At 34.3% G+C, this 16,704-nt stretch overlaps 1 protein-coding gene across 1 annotated transcript in view; it reads right to left on the bottom strand.

Annotated features, from left to right (window-relative positions):
* ADGRL3 (adhesion G protein-coupled receptor L3) overlaps positions 1-16,704 on the bottom strand; it is a 323,628-nt gene that overhangs the window by 11,496 nt on the left and 295,428 nt on the right. The window contains exon 19 of the mRNA XM_015565616.1: positions 12,006-12,102. Within this exon, the coding sequence (XP_015421102.1) occupies positions 12,006-12,102 (97 nt within the window). The remainder of the gene's footprint in view (positions 1-12,005; positions 12,103-16,704) is intronic.

Genomic DNA, 16,704 nt, shown 5'->3' on the forward strand with positions numbered 1-16,704 from the left:
AAGAGTCGATGAGAGAGAAACATTGATCAGCTGCCTCCTGCATGCCCCCTATTGGGGATTGAGCCCACAACCAAAGTACATGCCCTTTACCGGAATGGAACCAGAAACCCTTCTTCAGTCCACAGGCCGATGCTCTATCCACTGAGCCAAACCGGTTAAGGCCACAGTCATTTTTAAGAAGAGTGTTTGTTTTTTTGTTTTTTAAATCCTTGCCCCAGGATATGTTTATCTTTATTTATTTAGTTTTTTTATTTTGAGAGAGAGAGAGAAAGAGAGAAACATCAATTTGTTGTTCCACTTATTTATGCATTCATTGATTGCTTCTTGTATGTGGATAGAGAGAGAGAGAGAGAGAGAGAGAGAGAGAGAGACCCCTCTGTTGCCTTCCATACACACTGGAATGAGGATGGGACCTGCAGCAACCTAGGTGCATGCCCTCATGGGGAAATGAACCCGAAACCTTTTGGTCTACAGGACAATACTTCAACCAACCGAGCTGCCCGGCCAGGATGAGTCTTTTTCTTTTTTCTTTTATTTCTTTGTACATGAAGATAGAGGCTGATGAGAGCATTTCTGAATGAGTGAAATCTGAATGAAATAATGATTACACTCTTTTCAAATGTATAGTCTTACCACAAAACTGTTATATGTCTTTCCGCATGAAAATAGGTGTTTTGACATTGGGAGGGTCTGAATGACAGCACCTTCTAGGCCAGTTCAGTGTGACACATATAATTGAGGACTGAGAAAAGTATCTAAGGCAGATGGCTGTGCTTTAAAATGATGAAGTAAAGAACAGATCTGAAGAAAGATGACAGTTGGATCCCACCTGAACCTGTATTATATCATTCAGAAACATAATTCCAGCAACATTTCTTCCTGACAGCAGGCTAACAAAGGTGTACTGAAAATCTCTTAAAATAACATGAATTATCATTCTGCTCTGCTCCTCACACTTCTTTAAAAACAACAACAACAAACAAACATACTTACATTCTTATTTGATCATACCGAATGGGCCAAATTTTGTATTTTAAGACTGCGGTGATCTAATGAACCAAATCAATACAGCCATTTTTCTAGCAGTCACATATAAATATGCCTCAGTATTCAAATTCTTGTAATTTATAAATATATAGGATGGTAAATGTTCTGTTTTTTCTCAATAAAACACTTTTAATCGGCCAATTATTTCTTCCTTAAGATACATTATCCTTCATTCCATTCCCTCTTGGTTCTATCTCCCTTGATTTGATGCTTTTCTTTTATGGAGTCGTTTTCATTATATATACGTTGGCTGATATACATAAATCACAGTTATAGATAAAGCGGAGTTATGATTAAATAATGCCTCTGCTTTTGACTTCACACCTTAATTTTGGCCCATAGTGGAGACTTTATTTTGTGCAAGTAAATACAGGTGGGGCAAACGTGGGTTTATAGTTGTGGGTACACGAAACACAGAGCTTATTCTTGTATTATTTTCCATACGAACATTTTTTGTTTTTCTATGTAACAAAAAATCTACTGAAAGACAGTGCAAGCAATGATTAGTTAAATTGTAAAGGTCTTCTTATAAAACAGAAACAGCCATTAAATCAAGACTGAGTTGTTATAATAAAACTAACAGAATCTTCATGCTGTACTTAAAAGTTAAATAAAGTGCCCTGCCGGTGTGGCTCAGTGGTTGAACATTGACCTATGAACCAGGAGGTCACAGTTCAATTCCCGGTCAGGGCACAGGCCTGGGTCGCAGGCTAGATTCCCTGTGTGGGGTGTGCAGGAGGCAGCCCATTCTCTCTCATTATTGATATTTCTCTCTCTCTCTCTCCCTTCCTCTCTGAAATCATATATATATATATATATATTTTTTTAAAGTTAAAGTAACTTTAAAAACCAGAGAAACCATAGTTTTCTATTTTTTACTCTTTGTATTCAAGCAATTAATTCAATTACAGTGTCAAGGAAGAAATATTTTCTTGAAAGCCAAGAACTCTTTCATCATTTTTTCTGAAGTCATAAATTGAAGAGATGACACCTTGATTTATCACACTGTGTACTTTCAATAACCAACAAGTTTGCTATTAAAATTTAATCAACCAGCCTATTAAATTTTTTCCAAATGATTCTGAAATACTTTAGCTTCTTTTAATAGATAATTCATTCACTGGGGATCTATTAATATGGATTTCAATGACATGTTTTCTCCAGAGTACAGATTGGGTTATTGTTAGTTCAATAAAAAATGAAAGATGCTGAATCCAGAGGTGTTGCCTCTATTTTAATATATAAATTCAGAGCTTTGGAGTTGTGAACTCTAGAGAGTATCTACTCTATTCTTTGTTTTGAACTAACTGTCTTTATACTTGTCTTCTTGTCCAGACACATACATTTTTCTACAATAAATACTTAAAAGTGAAATTACTGGGTCCTATGTTAACATATTTTCAAAATGCTACTAAATGTGTTTGTACCAATTCACACTTCCATGAACAGTATATATTTCTCAGATTCTAGGTAGGACTTGATATTGTCAGACTGACATTTTTGTCAATTATATAGTGTTATACATTGCATTACCCTGTTTACCAAAGAGATGAGATAATGTTTCACATGTTTATTGGCCATAAGGATTTCTATTCTGTGAATTGCTTGTTCTTATCTTTTGCTGATACATACATATACATATATATATATAGTTGTTGAATTTCATTTATCAATTTTTAAACATTCTTTTTTAAAAATATCTTTGTATTGATTTCAGAGAGGAAGGGAGAGGGAGAGAGAGAGATAGAAACATCAATGATGAGAGAGAATCATTGATGGCTGCCTCCTGCATGCCCCCCACAGGGATCGAGCCCTCAACCCAAACATATGCCCTTGACCAGAATCGAACTCAGGACCCTTCAGTCCACAGGCTGATGCTCTATCTGCTGATATTTTGTTCGTTAATCTGGGTTGTTTATACTGTCTCCCAATATTTCTTTGTCATAATACTGACCATAAAGAATACTGAACCTAAAGATAACAGGCCAAGTTTCTTTAACCACAGGCAATATAGCAGTAAATCACAATTATTTTAAGTAAGAATATAGTATATAGTATGTATATGTGGTCAATCCCACAGTATTTATTTGTAAGTCACATATTGCTTATGCATTTTTGCTGAATAAAATAAAACTAAGAACAAAGAAAAGTATAATAACTATTTAACAATATAAAACAACATGAAAAAATATAACTTTTCATATAATTTTCTGCCCTGTATTGGCATACTGTCTTATACTGTGCCAATTATATAAGGTTACATGCAGAAGGTCTAGCCTGGCTAAAGTTTGAATTTTAAATTTGAAAAAAGTATGTCTGAGCAAAGTAGATATGAATTAAAATAAGGTGTCTGTGAATAAAGATATTCTTGACAATCTTGTTCAGAGAAGACTTATATAATCATAATAAAATCTGTTCTATTTAGACTGAGGATGTTTTGGGAAACTTAAATTGTTTCTATTTTTCTATATTGAGATTAACTATCTTCCTTCAATCCTCTCAAATCTTAATTAAGTAGTGGGGTTCTGAGGCTGTAAATTTACTTTCTATGAATGTGATGGGAAACTTGTCTTAGTTTTTAAAGCACCCTCATTCCTTGATGATACACTATGATGAAGCCTCTTATGAAAATCGTAGGAGAACTTGTCACATAAGCATTTACTTTCAATAGCATGCAGTACATAAAGGTGAGCTATACAAAGTGCAAGCCTTTGTATGCAATTCCTAAGGTACTGTTTTAATTGGATACTACATAATTATTGATAATAGCAACTTATCTTTTTTCTAAATGTAGATTCTTCCAATTTTGTTAAATGTAGATCCTCCTTTCACATTTTATTTTTTATGTAATTGAATTAATTTCTATGCACTTTTAAAAATATCGGATATAAGTTGATATATTTCTTAGAAAAAATAATTTGAAAAGTAATCGCTCTCTTAACTTTGGAAATTATATACTATTTATATCATCATAACCTTTATGTTTATACTACAGTAAGAACATTTTTTTTCAGATGATTAGGTTTTGTTTTTAAATTTTGAGTTATAAGACATGTCCATTTTATTAAAACCAAATTAGCACATAAAAGTAATAAGAAGTTTAATATTCAACATTATCACTATCTATTTGAAATCAGCTCAAATAGATTTTCTACTTGTTCTAGGCATTGCTATGTTGTCCTGACAGAGAACATAGTTTTAAGAAATATACAGTTCATGAGCACAATGATCTGGGAAAAGTTGTATCTTTGACTCTATTACTAAGTGATTATAGGCAGAAGTTATTTACCTGATTTATTAACAGAATCTCTTTCCTAATTAAAATGTTCATCCTTTTACTGAAGTATAATGAATTAAGAATTAAGATAAAAGGATTCTACCAACACCTTAATAGTATCCTGGAAAGAATAATTATAAAATTCTTCTTGCAACCTAAGTCTTGCAATTGAACAATAATGTATAATAATTCAGCATCCTCCACATCAAATAGTTTTATAAAAGTAATATGTATTGGCCAATCTGTCTCCCCATATATGCATAGTATTTTATTTTATAAATATGTTTCTATTGATTTCAGAGAGGAAGGGAGAGGGAGAAAAAGAGAAACCAATGATGAGAATCACTGATCATCTGCCTCCTGCCAGCCCCTACTGGGGATTGAGCTTGCAACCAGGGCATGCCTTGACTCAGAATTGAACTGTTTATAGGCTGATGCTCGACCACTGAGAAACACTGGCCGGACTCTCCACAATATTCTAAAGCCCCTACCCCCCCAAAAAAAATGAATACGATAAAACCACACTAAAGGACTGTACTTAGCAAACAAAATTAGTGAAAGGAAAATAAGAAGTTAAGATATGAATAATTGTGCTGCTAAGAAAATCTTATATCTATGTGAGATGATAAAAATAATTTTGAAATAATTCTTAGAAAAATTCTTTATTCTAAGCTTCAGCAACCTTCACGAGAAACTGTTATCATAAAAAAAGAATAAAATTTTTTGTTATCATGAGAAGGGCTTTGTGGTTAGAAAACCTTGTTTGGAATCTAGACTTTCCCCTTTACTAGCCATGTGATCTTGGACAAGTTACCAAAAACCCCAACTTCTTCATGGATATAAAGAAAATGGATAATGACTAATGGACAGTGTGCAATATATAAATGATTGCTGTGCAGGCCAAAGAAGAAATCCCAAATTTACCAAGAACTATAGAAGGACATATTATATTCTATTAGAGAAAATAATACTAGTAATTTCTGATGATAAAGTTGGAGTATTCACATTAAGTTCTAAAAAATATATTTTTGAAAAATTATTTGAAATATATTTGAAATATTTGAATATATTTGAAATATATTTTTGAATAAATTTTTGAAAAATATATTTTGAAAAATTGTATGCTTCATAACTTATATGAAACAACAGTAATATTTCAAAATTAAGTAGAAATGTCCCATAGCACTATATTTAGAGGTTAATAGGATATCTCATGTAGCTTGTTTGATGATGAAGAGGTAAGAGATAACTGCCAATTATACATATGACAATAAGGTAATAAACCCTAAAATGAGGAATCTATGCTACATATTTCCTTTGTGAAGGAAATAATAAAAATAATAATAATTTTTATTGTGTAATTGGCTGTGAGAGGCTGGATGATTTGAAAAATATGTATCAAAGAGAAAATTAAAAGCAAAGCACTAGAAGGACACACTGGGCAAGCATTTAAAAGTTTTTTCTTTTTCAGTTTCTGCTAATAAATTATAGCAAGAACATTTGCCTCTGACTAGAAATCAATATTTTGTATATTTCATTTCTCAATGGAGAGTTCATTATGAGAATTATTTCATCTCCTCGAGTTAGAAATCAGGATAGTTACAGCATTGCTTAATTATCTTGTTGACACAGCATCTTACTTAAGATCTGTACTTATTTTGCTTTTGTGCTATTAAACTGCTTTTTCTAACACAGATTTCCTTATTGTACATTTTCTGATTGTCTTTATTGATGACATGTACAAAGGAAAGAAATTAACAGGGAGCACGGTTGCTTCATTTGTAAATCAAGAAAATAAAGGTAAAAAAATACTAAATATAATGACAAATTTCAAATAAAAAATGTATACATGCCATAGGATACTTACTATATTTGCATTCATCATCATAATACTTGCTCATTACAAAAATTTATTATATAGGCCAATCTGTTATGTTAACTATGCAAAGTACTCTTAGGCACATCATTAATTGCTGTTAAAAAATTCACAAATAGGTGTCAGATTATATTAGGATCTAGTTAATATTTACAAACAAGGATTTTATAATCCTTCAAAAGAGCAAGGCTTTGGAGCGATATGGCATATATCACCCATATAAACCAAACTATATTTACTGACATTAATAAAGTACAGTGAATGAATATGAGTGTGTCACCCTAGTAGCTTTAATTTACAGAAATCATTAATCACCGTGAAACACCACTTACACTTTTCATTTGTATTTTCTTTAAAACCATAAAAACAAAATATGCTTAGTAACTTGAATATTAATGAGGTGGCAGGTGATTTATTGTGGAGTTTCTTCTGTCTCAGTGACCAACCTCCCGGGAAAGACAATACAGGCTCTGAGAAGACATGAGTTTAAAACAGGAATGAGTCGCAGCCCTGCTCTGCTACAGAACTGGGTATTTAGCAGGGCTGTCTGAATTAACCTAGTGTTCTTGGAGGGTAGTAGAGGGCTTGAAGGAAGAGCAGACAGTGTTTGCTTATATCATTATCTAAGGTAGGGAGGAGAAATATTTTACCTTTTTTTCCTAAATGCTAAAACATGGTTACAAATCAAAAGTGAAAAGTACAACTAAAGCATATGTAATTTGCATTTAATTTCTGATTTAGAAGAGACGATTCAGTTTTATAAGCTTATTTCTTTTTGTTGCCTCAAGGGTAGCACCATCTTAGGTAAATTATTATTTCTTTTACTTGGCATTCAGATAACAACCTCATTCCTCCCACCTATTACTAGAAAATAAAGATTAAAAAAAGAAAGGAAACCTTTGGGAGCAAATGATAAATTTTAACATCTGATTACTTGAGAGTACTGGCAAGAACCAGTTATTAGGTGTAGAAACAGAAGTAAATTTCTGAATAAAAGAATAATAACAATAATACTTATGTTCCAGGCACTGTTGTAACCAAATAACATATATTAAGTAACTTAGTAGTCTCAGGGCCCTCCTGAGGGGGTATTACTTATATTCCTATTGTATAGACATTGAGAAGTTAAGCAATTTACCGAAATCACTGGGTTCAGGCTCCATTCTCAAAACTATTGTACATAACTGCAGTGAGTAAGGCAACTACTTGCAAATGTCTATTTGATGGCAACTTTCCCCTTTGTATTGATAATGTTTCTAACAAGTGAGGTCCCCTTTGAGTAGGTAGTGTGCCACTGAGAGTCAAAATGAACCTTAAAAATTTACGAAAAGATTGTCACAGGCCATCATCATTTTACTGATTACATACGCTTACTGAGCATGCGTGTACAGGTGAATATGACTCTGAACCTCTAGAGCAGCGGTTCTCAACCTGGGGGTCGCGCACAATGAAAATACATCCTGCATATCAGATATTTACATTACGATTCATAACAGCATTAACATTACAGTTATGAAGTAGCAACAAAAATAGTTTTATGGTTGGGGGTCAACACAACATGAGTAACTGTATTAAAGGGTCGCGGCATTAGGAAGGTTGAGAGCCACTGCTAGAGGAAATGTATTAGCTTTAATAAAGAAGTGCTACCCCTTGATAGATCAGTCTTCTGCCATATAGCAAATTTGGCTTAAATAAATTCAGCATTGGTGGTCAGGTCACCATGTATAAAAATCTGAACTGCGCTGTGTGGGAAGTTGATGAGATGGAGGATGGGGAGTGGGGGAAAATAAAAACCCATAATGCTAATCAAGCCATTGTTCTCACATAAGAGATGCCTTTTTGCTAAATCTGCCACTCAGATGGGGCATATTTTTGCAATAAATCTACAGCTGGGTTGGGGTGAGGGCACCTTTTTATAATTCACTCAACTATAACATACTGATAAGTAGTTACATAGAAAACTGGATTTTAAACTGACATTTCTGATGTTGATTCAACTAATTAAATAAAAAATGCGTATTACTATTATGTTATTCATGATGAAATAAAGCCTACTAAAGTTTAATTTTAGAAAATATTCCAATTTCTAGACAGATCTACAAAAAGAGTGGAAATATTTAACAATTACTTGAAGTACCAGAGCACTTTCTCAGGAGATACTTCATTTGTGGGTCTAACTTATGTTTCAGGAGCAATGTTAATCTAAATTGTTCAAGATGAGATTTGGCCAGCAGGCACTGAGGGTAGGGGATACAGGTGTACAGGATTACTCTGCCCACACATTGTTTCTATTATTACCAGGAATTTGGAGTTGCTAGAAATTTGGATTAGGTTTCCAATAGACCTGACAGGAGCTTGGGGATAAAGGACTAACTTTAAGGTGCATGAAAATAGTAACTATTCAAATGAACAAATGAATAAACCCTAATGTGGGGTTTGTGAAAACTTGGTTTGGATCAGGGGTATCCTTACTTGAAACTTTGTAATTTACCATCATCTTGGGGCTCTTGCAAAGCTCTTGCTATCTGTGTATACAGTGGCACGACCTCAAGAAGTTCTGGATCTATGTGAGTGTACAGCATTGTAGCAATCAAGTTGGCAGGGGGAAAATATTTGAAAATGTATAGGGAATATTCAGAAAACATCTTCATAAATATAGCTATTCTAAAGACAAATGTAGTAGACAGTTTTAAAGAGATGTGGTGTCCAATAACAAAATCCCAAAGAGAATATATAAGAATGAGTACACAATTTGAAAATGATTAATAACTCTTCCAAGGTTTCCTATGATTTCAAGGAATAAAATCCTATTAGTAATCACATCTATCTCATTGGGAAATTTAAGTTGGATATGTCAGATATAACAAGTTGGTTCAAGAATAGAATATTAGAAATGGTTTTTAAAAATAAAAACTATTGAGAAGGGATCCTGCACGGCATGGTAAATACTTTATCCTTAATGGATCACAGAGATGATAATGATGGTTTCTTGTTTAGAATAATACTTTTCAAACAATTATTCTTTTGATGAATTAGGCAGTGGTATGAACAGGAAAGAAAACCTACAGTGAAAATAGGATTAATTTTAGACAATGTTTTGTGGTTTTCAAGGGCCAGATCTGTTCTAAAGGCAAAAATAAGAGATTTAAACTACCTAACTTAGAAAGGGAAATTTAAAAATTGCTAGTTATAAGAAACTAAGAATGAATGGGAAGTTAGAATATATGAAGATGTAAAGATGCAGGACCTAATTTTTTTAAATAATAGAGAATGTAATCTTTTGAATAAACAGAGGTGAATAATTATGTTGCTGAGGTGACTGAAGTGTTTATCTGGAAAGTGAATCTTGGATGCCACCTACCTAAATATGATACACACGCCTGAATGCAGGGAAGATAGGACCCTGGGAAATAAGACAAGATTAAAGAAGGAAGTTAAAGACTATCTTCAGAGATATAATATGAAGAAATAAAATTTTAAAGTACTCCCCTCATCTAAGGTAAAAAATAGTGAGAGGAGAATAAAACAAGGAGTTTCTGACTTGGGGACTAGAAAATTAATATAGGAAATCAAGAAGATCACTGTGATGTCTACCACCATGAAAGTCACTGAGTGAAAGGAAGAATATATATCCTGAGGAAAAGATCACTGCCTGCACACACTTCAGATCATAAATTCAATGTCACTCTCTCCCAAAGTCATCATTAAAGTAACTTATCGGCTATTACAAGAAATTTTATACTTTCCACAATAACTTTAAGAAATATCTTTAAAAACTAAATATTGTAAACATAGATTTAAACAGATGATCAGTCAATATAAAGTATTATTTTCTTTAAATATATTTCAAATTGATCCAGTCATCTATATTTTATATATTCCAACTTGATAAAATTCTTGAGAAGGAACTAAAATGGCACAGCAATATTATGTTGGTTAATGCAACTGACCTTAAAAATCAAGGTCATAAACTGTGCATTTAGAAAGTTTTTGCTACAAGTTACATACCTTACTATTTTTTATATAAATTTAGAACATGATGATAGGCAAAATAGTTTTACATATTTTATCCATCTTCACAGCAGGCAAACAGTGCACCATTAAAATCATATTATCTCATGTTTTATTTAAACAACAATTATTCTATGGTTTCTATAATTATTACATGTAAGATACTTCTAATAATAAATCTTATTAATAAGGATAGCTTTTTTTCTAGGAGCATACCTATAAATTTTCTATACATGAGATTATTGTAAAATTAAAGAAAATATTTCACTATGGAAGCAAATTAGTTCCTAAACTTTGGAGGCATTTTTAAGTCATTTGTGTTCTGTAATTTCAAAGATTGTCAAAAAGTTTGAGTATTCATATCTAAACATATTTTTACAAACTAACCATTAAAATTAAAAATTAAATGTTAAAAGAATATTTGAGCAATATTATGTAAATCAATATACTATAACAAATAAAAATAAACTAATAATGAAACAAAATACAAGAAGGGATTTGTTTTATTTTAATTTATTTTCTTCATATGTGAAGGTATATTTGTACTCGCTGTTCTTATTAAAGCAAAAGAGATATAGAATACTTAATATTATCACTGGATGATAGTTACTATATCACTGCCAAGTAACATATGAAAATCAGTTAAGGTTATATATAACATGGATCCCTGTAACAAATTCATCTTGGACACTACATATCCTAAATTATTTTATATTAATAGGATGCAATGTACTTGAGAAAAAGTAATTTCAGAGCAGGAGCATCTGAATCTTTCTTAATCATAAGCCATAACTGTGTTAAATTATTTGTTTTTAAGTAGCATTTAATGTAACAAAAAGCTGACAGAAACATGTTTAGACCAAACTAATAATCCTAGTTTGGTAAGAAAAAATAATAATGTGGATCATAAAAATAAGTTCTGAATATATGCATCAGAAATGTCTTTTTTAGGATGGAGACATTTTTGGAATAAACTTATACAATCACCACCTTCCCAGATAAAACTATATTGTATTCTAAATATTTTCTTGCACTGACTAGTGTATTCTAGCTCTCCACAAATAATGCATCTATGCATTTTTATTGTAGTCAATTTAATTCTAATCACTTGCACACATGCACTATATAAGAGAGTAAGAAAGAGAATACAAAATAAATCAACCATAAACAAAACGGTAGATTAAGTGAAGTTCATTTAAAAAAAAAACACCTAAATTATGACCTAGAAACATTTTTACTGAAGCACACACATAAAATAATCATAACATATACATATATGTATATATAAAGATCTTTAAATATCCAATATTATATGAATAAGGTTTTTAGATATTAAGATGTGATTTTTTTTCCCCTCCAAATACACAGGTTGCCTTAAGTATGTATTAGACAGTATATTTTTACTTCCACAAAGACTATGAAAGTGCTCTATACCTGGGACAATGTGGAACTCTATGATGCTTAGCAGACTATATAGCCACATAATTGCTCATTTTCACTGCTTCCAACGAGGCCTGACAGCTCACCAGTTTATAGCAGTGGCAGATGACTAGAAAAAGAAAGTTCTTGTTTTCTAACTTCCTTTCAAAAAAGATTTCCTGAAAATTCAGGATGGAAAAAAGAGGCTTATGAATAATGGAACACACTGCTACTACACTCAACCAGGTTTTATATCTTTGCAATATTCCTATCACATGGAGAAAGGTCCAGAAGTTACAAAAAAAAAGGCAATGCATTTAATAATTTCTTAAAGTAACCACAACTATAATACATATGAAAAATCATTCTAATTACCTCTGTTGAGTGACGCTGAACTGTTTATATCTCCAGTAATGAAGGAAGACTCTGACTGCTTTCGGACTGTGTCATTCCACATTCTACGAATTCGGCTCTTGATGGGGGAAAAGGAAAAGGAAATGAACTCTCCAAGTAGTGAATTCTCACAAAAATCATTTTTTTTCTTTCTTAATTATACGAGACCCGTTGTTTCTGGCATCTGGCAAATATACAACATCTATATGCTGGCGGTACAGTGGCATGAGAACATCCGAAAATAAATCAATGATAATAATTTGTTCTTATCTTATCAAATAAAAGAGTAATGTGCAAATTGACCATCATTCCAACACACAAGATGGACACCCCCATGTGGACACAAGATGACCAGCAGGGGAGGGCAGTTGTGGGCAACCAGTCCTGCAGCTGAGGGCAGTTAGGGGCAACCAGGCTGGCAGGGGAGCAATTAGGCATTGATTAGGCTGGCAGGGGAGTGGTTAGGGGGCAATCGGGCAGGCAGGCGAGCGGTTGGGAGACAGCCTAAATGGGCAGTCAAACATCCCTCGAAAGTCCCAGATTGGAGAGGGTGCAGGCTGGGCTGAGGGACAACTCCCTCCCCCCCGCCCCGTGCACAAATTTCATGCACCAGGCCTCTAGTTAACTATAATTCTAAGTGCCTATACACAAAACAATTATAATTGTGAAAAGGAATAAATTTAACATACTATTCCAATTTAAACATGTTGAAAATATATAGAAATGTTCTTGACATAGTTAGAATTTAATGATTTTAGTTTCCAAGGCAAAACAAATTATTTTTATTGTAATTTTAATGGGAATGGGATATTTAAATATCTATTACATTGTCAGTTTTATTAACAAAATATTTAGTTCATGAATTAAAAAACTAGTAAGAAAGGGTTTGGTAAGAAACATAGAATATTATTAAGATTCTACTGAACTTAATTAACATTTCCATTTATTTGTAAGAAGACCAATGTAATTTTAAAGGTTACATACTATCTTGACGTTACTTTTTTAAGAAAGAGATAAAGGAAGTTGATTTACCCTTATTCAGTGTTTCACAGTAGGAAGTTTTATAGAGAACTAAAAATTCTTACATCATTATTTATGTTCTGAAATGCAAAATTCTAAGGGTTGGATAATTCAATAAAGCAATGTGGTATTTTCCCATTTTGGGGGTATTATTTTTCTGGTTTATTTATTTTGTTATTTTATTGAGTTAGAGATCAAAAGAGTATTAACAATCTTGGGAGGAGAAAACAAAATCTTTCAGAAGCGTTTCCAGGGATGAAATAGTTATAAGCACTATTTATTACTACTGCCAGTGGTGAAACCAAGCTCACAAATGGGTTATGTTCCAATATATTTGCACTCCTTGAATAATGGGAGTACCTAATCTTAAAAATTGTTTTTGTGAATCTTGGGACATGTTTATTCTTCAGCAGTATTATCTATAATGTTATAAAGGTCAGCAAACACACACATACACATATACAGCAAAGCTAATTTTAATAAAAAGCATAATAAGAAAACTGGTGCAGGATTTGAGACCCTGATGACTTGAGAATATTTTTATTGGAAAATATTTCAAGGCTCCAAATTGAAATATTGAGAAGGAATATTAAGAACATTGGTTTAATTAATTAATTAATTAATTAATTAATTAAATATTAAGTACTCTCTACTATATGCAAAATACTAACCTAGGAAGTACAAAGGGGAAAAGCAAACCCAAAATGTCTAGTCATGTATCCACAAATCTCCATAGAAGCATTAATTACTACAACTCAAAACTATAAACAACCCAATGACTATCAGTGGTAGGATAAATGAATAAAATATAGAATAATGCACAGCAGTGAAATTTAAAAAAGGAATATAGCCTACTGCAGCAATGTAGATATCTGAGAAAAGAGATTTCATGTGAATAAGTATCAAACATATGCAAAAGAAAATGTAATGTTAAATGTTAGGATAATTGTTATATTTGGAAGTGAATGATTGAAAAGAGTTCAAAGGGTTTCTAAGGTACTCCCAAGATGATACTATTTGACTGGGAAGGCATAAGTTTTGTAGACTTTTGTGACTATCTGTTGTACTCCATAACTTTAAAAAAATTAGAATGTGCACATAATCAAGGCATATGTCCTTGTCTAGAAACACTGAGGATACGACATTGAAGAAGTGACATCTTAACTGAGAGTTGACAAAATTGTGATTTTTAGGTGACTTCTAAATGAGCTGTCCCCATTATCTCATCTTCTCTTAGTCTCTTCTACCTGGGCTAGCCACACCTATTCTTCAGCATTCCTTACCATGCCAAACAAGCCTCTGCTTTAGGACTTGGTAAACCTGTTTCTTCTGCCATATACAGGTATGGGTAGCTCCATCAATTTTAAAGCTTTGCTCAAAAATTTTCTCCTTCAAGAGACCTAACTCATGACTACCTTATTTAGAAATAGAGGCCCGATGCACGAAATTCATGCATGGGTAGGGTCCCTAGGCCTGGCCGGAGATCAAGACTAATCTCTGGGGCAACTGGCACGGCAATCGGGAGGCCCCTGCTGGCACCCGCATTGGCTGGCCTGGCGCTGCCCACTCGCTGGCCCCGCCCACACCTGCTGCCACCAGTCACCTCCCTCTGCAGGGATCGTGCCTAAACCAGCAGTTGGACATCCCTCTCCCAGTCTAGGACACTGCATGCACCAGTGACCATACTTTTCATACAAGTGAAAGGCATCTTGCTGTTGTATGGGCAGCTACATTTTTTTTGCCTTGATTATAAAAAGTAGTACATAACATGATCTTTCTGAGGCAGCAGTACCAGTTTCAGAAAAACTAAAGCAGAGAGAAGTTAAGTAATTGGCATTGTCACACAGTTATAAGTCTCAGAATCAGGGCTGACCACAAAATGTGCAAGCTAGAGTCCATGCATGTCATCGCTGCATCATCCTGTTTTTTCAATGTTAGAGTAGCCTTGCCAGGTTTTAATTTTTAAATCTAAGAATTTGTTCCCAATATATAGGGTAAGAACCCTAGGCCTGGCCAGTGACCAGGGCCAATCTGTGGAGTGACCTACGGGCAGGGTTATCAGGAGGCCCCTGCTGGCACCCGCCTTGGCTGGCGGCTTGGCGCCACATGCTCGCTGGCCCCACCACCCACCATCACTCCTGGTTTCCTCCCTTTGTTGGGTGGCTGTTGGGTGGGGGAATTGGGGTCCCCCCCGTTGTCACCCACTTTGGCTGGTGGTCTGGTGCCACCTGCTGGCCAGTTCCACCCCCTGATCACCACTGCCAGTCTCCTCCCTCTTGGGGGGCAGATGCTCAATGCAGGTGGGGGCATCTCCTGCATTGAACATCTTCCCCCTGGTGGTCAGTGTGTGTCATAGCAACTGGTCATTCTTCTGGTCATTCCACTGTTCAGTCGGTTTGCATGTTAGGGTTTTATTATATAGGATTGTATTCCAGGTACTCAACTCTACTATCACCTCCCATAGACATTACCATTTACTATAATACAACACATTATAATAATGTACTTGTTTCTTATATTTAACTAGAGAGCCCGTGCATGAAATTTGTGCATGGGTAGGGTCCCTAGTGGCTGCCAGCTGGGGCCTTCCTTCCCTCCTCACCACCTCTGATCGTCAGTGAACATCATAGCGAGCAATCGAACTCCCAGTTGGTCGAACTCCCGAGGGACACTTTGCATATTAGGCTTATATATATATATTCAACATCTAATGTCTAATATCTACTTTATACAAGGGTGGGCAAAAGTATGTTTACAGTTGTGAGTGTGCAAAACAGTTTTTCTTATGTTACTATTAATTTATTGCATTATTTTCCATACAAATTAATCTACGTTTGCCTACCATTGTATTGGAGGGACTACCAAAACACAATTTTGTTTTTTGTTAACTGATGTATCACACAATTGAAATAATGCCTGATACATGATAAATATTATATGTGGATATATAGAATGTATAGTTTATATAAATTCTCTCTGTGTTCTAGGCTATGCTATGAATTTTTCATGTAGTCACTCCTTGAGACCTCAGAAGAATTCCTTGAGATAGGTAGTCTTTTATTCATTGGAAATCTAAGATTCAGAGGTTGATTAACATGTCCAATGTCACAGACCTAATAAGTGGAATAACCCGTATGTGAACTCAGTTATATGGCTCCTGTTCTAGGAAATTAACAACTCACTCTACTATATAAAATAAGAGTTGAATAGGAACAGAAGAAGAGGGCAAAGTATTGCATGGCAGAGGAAAAAGTATATGGTATACAACATAAATCCAACACTTAAAGTTCATGGAACTTATGAAGCCTTAGAATATGGAGGTAAAAAAAGCAACTCACAGAAGACTACATATAGTAAGGTATTGCTTAAAAGAAAGATTTTACACATATATTTTAAAACTAGAGGCCCGGTGCAGAAAAATTTGTGCACTCAGGGAGGGTCCCTCAGCTTGGCCTATGCCCTCTTGCAGTCTGGGACACCTCGGAGGATGTCCATCTACAGGCTTAGGCCCACTCCCTGGGGGATAGGGCCCAGGCAGACATCCCTCTGGCAGCCCGGCAGCCCTCGGGGGATGCGTACTTACCAGCAGGGAGCAGACCTAAGCTGCAGTCAGACATCCTTAGCGCTGCTGAGGAGGCGGGAGAGGCTCCTGCCACCACCA

This window comes from Myotis davidii, unplaced genomic scaffold (assembly GCF_000327345.1).
Source record: "Myotis davidii unplaced genomic scaffold, ASM32734v1 scaffold352, whole genome shotgun sequence".
Lineage (NCBI taxonomy): Eukaryota > Metazoa > Chordata > Mammalia > Chiroptera > Vespertilionidae > Myotis > Myotis davidii.